Source organism: Terrapene carolina, unplaced genomic scaffold (genome assembly GCF_002925995.2).
Source record: "Terrapene carolina triunguis isolate 2854851 unplaced genomic scaffold, T_m_triunguis-2.0 Scaffold714, whole genome shotgun sequence".
NCBI classification, from domain to species: domain Eukaryota; kingdom Metazoa; phylum Chordata; order Testudines; family Emydidae; genus Terrapene; species Terrapene triunguis.
In genome coordinates this window covers 14,676,057-14,681,871 of record NW_020665065.1, presented here as the reverse complement: position 1 = coordinate 14,681,871, position 5,815 = coordinate 14,676,057, and the positions used below count along the sequence as shown (strand labels likewise).

At 57.1% G+C, this 5,815-nt stretch overlaps 1 protein-coding gene across 1 annotated transcript in view; it reads left to right on the top strand.

Moving 5' to 3' along the window:
* Positions 1 to 2,295: 2,295 nt before the first annotated feature.
* Positions 2,296 to 5,815, top strand: part of HTR6 (5-hydroxytryptamine receptor 6) — a 15,538-nt gene continuing 12,018 nt past the window's right edge. The window contains exon 1 of the mRNA XM_024217281.1: positions 2,296 to 3,021. Coding sequence (XP_024073049.1) covers positions 2,296 to 3,021 — 726 coding nt within the window. The remainder of the gene's footprint in view (positions 3,022 to 5,815) is intronic.

The following is a 5,815-nucleotide window of genomic DNA, read 5'->3' as shown; positions in this document are numbered from 1 at the left end:
GGGCCCCCTGTGGGGTGCAACCCCGGGCAATTGCCCTGCTTGCCACCCCCAATGCCGGCCCTGCACGTGTGACCCCCACCCCCAAACCTGTCCTGTAACCCTGAGAAACACTGATCTAGATGAGCTGATGTGCCCCCTGGAAGACCTCTGAGTACCCCCAGGGCTACCCCTACCCCTGATTGAGAACCACGGGACTAGATGACCTCTTGAGGTCTCTTCCTGCCCTACGGTTCAATGATTGTGTGCATATTGGTCAGCGTGCTAGGCTGTGGTCTCAGTACACCAGCAGCCTGTTCCAGGATTTAGTAGGCATGACAGCAAAGGGGAGTTTGGTGGAGGGATTTGAAGGTGGCTAACAAGGTAGCTTTGTGGCTCCTTAGCTCTGTTTGCAAACCCTCTCGGGTCATGGGAATGATGTATGAAAATAGCCCCAGCCCCAAAGAGCCGACACACTCAGGCAATTGATAATGCTCCGGCATGTCACTGCGCCCACAACGGGGCCTGTTGATGTCCCTGGGGCTCCCCGGGCATGCAGCAGAGGCCTTGGCTGGGCGCTAGCCACTATCCATTGTAGGTTTGGGGCTGGATGAACGCCAAGGTGCACCAGGTGAGTGTGGTGCTGGGCAGGAGGCGGGGGAGTGGGGAACATGGCTGACACACGCGGTTGGTGGGGGTGTGTGTCGAGGCAAAGGAAAAAGAGATTCGGGTGACTCTGCCAGGCCACCTAGCTGGCTTTTGGAGACTAATTTTTGTGTTGCACCCACCTGTAAATGCAGGCTCCCATCGTAACCCAGGGCCAGCTCCTCAGCGGGTGTCAACTGGCTTCAGTGGAGCTATACCTGATTTACGCCAGCTGAGGCCTTGGCCCGTGCATAAATCCAATAGCAGAGGCCTTAGAGCGGGAGGAAAATAAGCAAGAAATGGTTAAAAAACAAAACAAAGCTAACTTTTCCAAATGACCCCAAAGAGCTTTCCTCTCCCTTGTTGCCTTGGGTTGTAAGTGCGAACCGTTGGCCCCCTCGCCCGCGTCCCTTCCCATGCAGACAGGTCACCCAGCGCGCTGTCCAGTTTTCAAGTGACCAAAGCAACCAGGCTTCTTCCATTTCCCTTGGGTTGCTGTTCCCAACGGACCTCCTGCCTATGACGGTTTTCCCGCTAGCTGACGTTTCTCGTGTGCCGATGCCACGGTGAGGGTCACAGTACCTGGGCCCGAGCCCCCGAAGATGCTCATTGATTGCAGTGGGTTTGGGATCATGCCTTTAATGTCTAGGCAGCGAGGGGGATCCCAGAAAGTCCCCCTGCGGGAACAGCCTGACCCCTTGCTGGGTGTTTTGCTGAGATCACAGGGTGTTTTTGTGTTGCGTACTGCCGGATTAAACCATCCATCGGGCTCAGTGACTGGGATTAAATCCTTGCTGATCAGTGCAGCCCTGCACGGCTGTTTTTAGCCTCAAACCTGTTGACGGGCTACCTGATGTTAACTTTACCCTCTTGTGCTAGATCTTCCTCTTTAACCCAAGCAGCTGGGTGGAGGGGGAGGGCTGGTGGAGTGGGGGGAGATAGTGTTTGCTGTCTCTTTAAGGGCAGAAAAGAAAGCTCTCCATTTGCTACTCTCTAGGATTTAGACTAGATCCCTGTTGCCTTTAGCAAGAGTACAGGGGGAGGAGGATGCCAAGGGGGCAGGAGGATGCTCACGCACACACCCACCTCTGGCCAAGGGGCGACACCTCTGTGCTGCCTTCACACACACCTGCACGTTGCAGCTTTCTCCCACAAGCAAGACTTCGTAGGAGCCTCTTGCTTCCCTTGCATCAGGGTTTATTCTGCCTCTTGCCTGCTCTGCGTGCAGCAGCAGCTGGGATCGGACAGACAGCAGCTGAAAGGAAAAGGCTCGCGGCCCCCAGAAGAAAGAGCCCTACAGGTAAGGCAAGGAGGAGGGAGAGAGAGCGAAGCAGAGCTAGGAACTCAGGGGCATCTGCTCCCTGCCCCAGCCTCTACCCAGTGGCGGCCAAACAGGCGTCTAAGTGGCATTTGCAGTTACTAGGAAATGCCTCGGTATGAGCCGTGGGGGGTGTGTGGGGGAACCTTTCTTCTGCTGATCGGCTCCTGAGCTTGTCATTCTGCCCTGGTTGCCAGTGAAGAGAGAGGAGGAGAAGAGGGGGGGAGGAAGCAAGAGCTAGATCACACTTCTTCCCTTTGAAAGCTGGCCCATGGCAATGATCACCTAGTCCTGATCTCTGGTCTGTGCCAAGCTGCCCTGCTCCTCACCCAGCCCCTCCTCCCCCCAGCTCCTCAATGGCAGCAGATTTTGGGAGCCCTAATGCCAGTGTGATTGGGGAGAGGTCCCTGGCTGGGGGGAGCAGCTGGGTGGCCGCCTTCCTCTGCTTCATCATCCTGCTGACCACCCTGGGGAACGTCCTGCTCATCCTGCTGATCTTCACGCAGCGCTCCCTGCGCAACACCTCCAACTACTTCCTGGTGTCCCTCTTCATGTCCGACCTGATGGTGGGCATGGTGGTCATGCCCCCAGCCATGCTGAACCAGCTGTACGGCCGGTGGGTGCTGGCGGGCGAATTCTGCTCCATCTGGTACTCCTTCGACGTCATGTGCTGCAGTGCCTCCATCCTCAACCTCTGCGTCATCAGCCTGGACAGGTACCTGCTCATCATTTCCCCCCTCAAGTACAAGCTCAGGATGACCTCCTGCAGGGCCGTGTGGCTCATCTTCGCCACCTGGACCTTGGCCGCCCTGGCCTCCTTCCTGCCCATCAAAATGGGGTGGCACGAGCTGGAGTTTGAGATCAGGCCCCTCAATAGCACCTCCCACGTGGAAGAGGACCAGTGCAGGCTCCTGGTCAGTCTGCCCTATGCTCTGATAGCCTCCTGCCTGACTTTCTTCCTCCCATCCATGGCTATCTCCTTCACCTACTGCCGGATCCTCCTGGCCGCCAGGAAGCAAGCTGTGCAGGTGGCGTCGCTCACCACCAACATGGCCAGCACCTCCGACGAACCCCTGCAACAGGTAATGGGGTTTGACTGGGCTGGTGGTGATTGGCCCTGGGTATGTGCACAAGGGGCTGGTTGCGTCATGCCTGCTGATCCCACAGCCAAGCTGGTGGGTTTCACCCTCCCTGCCCTCTCCTGGGAAGGCTAGCAAAAAAATCATACCCCGCCCATGAAACCAGCTGCGGTGGGGACCGCCGGAGCTTGGCTTTGTGGCTTTTAAACTCACCCAAGGGGTGGAATCTTTCCGGCAGAGAAAGTCACTGGGGATGCTGTAGCCTTGGGCCGAGCTGCAGCAGGGCCGGGGGACAAATGGGGGTGAGAGTCAAGCAATTTATGCAGCGGAGGGAGCCGGAGGATTGACCCCCCGCCTCCTTCCTGGTGCTTTCCAATCCCTCCCCAACAGCCCCCTGCCCTCGCAAGGTGGAAGGATTAGGAAGGATCATGCAAGTTATAGGCAAGATCAGCTGGATTCTTCCCCCTCTCCCGTTCCCCCACCTGGAAAAAAGTTCCTTTGTTTATAGGTTGGAAAGTAAAAGCTGACGTGATGATAATTTACATGAGGAATTATAAGAGGCAGTTCGTGGAATGGAGACTAATTAAAGCCATTTTGAGAAGGGGTTTAACTGGGGAGAGGAGAAGCTGAGGGAAATTCCCCCACCCCTTCCCCACAGCTCTTCAGTGGGGCTTAATACTCAATATCCTCCCCAGAGATCTCTGCCCCCGTCCTTTCCTCTCCGGTGGTTTCTATGATCACTTGTTAAATAGGAGCTGGAGCCAGCGGTGGGGAAGTCCCCTGCTGACTTCAGTGGCAGCTGGATTGGGCCCTGGGTTACAGCAAAGTGCCATTGACCTGGGTCAGCAGCCTCCAGGCCTTTGTGTAGCCGCTTCCCCACAGCGAGGAATGCCACCGATTAATGACGACTGGGCAATACATGGGGAGAGAGCGGGAAGGAACTGTCCGGGCTGGGGTCAGGGAGCCTTGCAGCACGATGCCAAGGGAGGAAGCAGAGGAAGGTGCTCCCACAGCCCCGGGGGGCACTCCTTGTGGTCAGTCTCGGGGGGGTACACACTCTTCTAAAGCGTGTTGGGGTTTGTCTGGATTAGGGTGAGGTTAGCTGAACCTGGCTTGGCTTGGACCATCTTACTCAGCTACACAAACCTGGCTGGACCGGGAATGTGTGGGGGCCTCTGCTGCACTAGGGCCACGGGAGGGCTGAATTGCCAGTCGATATGGATTTATATGGGGCAGATTTGGGAGACCTGGGTTCTGTTCCTGGCTCTGCCACTAACTGGCTGGGTGTCCTGGGGCAAATCACTTCCCCTTTCTGCACCACCAATTTCCCTGGTGGTAAAATGAGCGTGGTGATACTTACCTGCCTCTCACGGTTACGTCTACACTGCCACGAGACCCCCGCAGCTGGTCTGTGCCAGTTGAGCTCATGGGCTCAGGCTAAGGGTGGAGGGTGGGACCTTCCCTCTCAACTTGCAAGGTCCTAGAGCCGGCGCTGCAGCTTGAGCCCGAACATCGACACAGCCCCTTAGCCCGCGTCAGCTGGCACAGGCCAGCCGTGGGTTTTAATAGCAGGGCAGGCACACCCCCGGGGGCTGCGATTACACGATTCTGATCCTCAGCCGGAGGGGGCTATACTGCGCACGCTCCTTCTTAAGGATCGCTCACTATTATTATTCAAATACCTTTTGCATTGCCTTCTCCTGCACGCTCCTGGGCTTCACTCAAGAGCCCTCCTTGTTATTGAATCAATAGCCCTTGCAGCAAAGGGCCTCGCAGAACAACAAGCTGGAAGGCCAAGTGAGATGCCGTGACTCATCTTCGCCAGTGTTCCTCGCGCCAGACGGGCAAACTCAGAAGTACTCCCCGATGGAGCTTAGACTAAGCATTTAAGCTAAAAATGTGCTGAACAGAGCCTGATCCAGCAAGGTGCTGAGTGCCTTCCATTCCCACTGTCTTCAGTGGGCCTTGATGGGGCATAACACCGGGCAGAAGCAGCTCAGCACCTTGCAGGATTGGTCCCAGGCTGAGGCACGAGGTGTGGGCTTGTCCCGTGCACCCACATGAATATCTGAGCATTGGATCTGGCAGGTACAACCTCCTCCATCACACCTGACGAGGGGCAAAGGGTCAATATGGGGCCACGGCTCGGGGCGGGCTCTGCACAGCGGGACACCCGGCTCACAGGCTCGGTCGGCGTCGGTGGCTCAGGGGCGAAGGCGTGTCAGAAAGGGAAGCCCCCAAACAGGATGGGACTTCTGCGAATCAGACCAGGTGGAGCGAGGCGGGAGGGGAGAGGCAGGCGTCAATGGGAGGGGGTGGAGGAGCTGTGAGAAGTTGGCCCTAATGTCAGAAGGGTGCTGGCGCAGCATGGAGTGAGGCGAACGGCCCAGACGAGGGGATGGAGCAGCACCGTAAAGGTTGGGGGGCAGAGGAAATCCCAAGAGGCAAAGGAGAGACTCCCAAAGCCACCACAAACAACGGGGGAGAGGCCTGGCTACACACAGGTGGCTGAGGTGGCTTACGAGAGCGTGAGGGGAAGCTGGGGGTGGGCCACCATGTGTCCTGGGGGCTGTGTCTTGTGAGTCACTCTGCCCGCGCGCTCCTGAAGGAAAGAAACCCAAGCTCCAGCTCCCTCAGGGTGCATGGGGGAGGAGGGTGGGCAGAAGGGGCTGCTGAGCTAGGACAGACGAGCCAACTTGTGTGAATTTATCACCAGAGACGTGATTTCTAAGGAAAATGACACCTCCCTCGTGATCTTGTGATAGAACGCTCAAATCTCAGGATTTTTTTCCAGCCC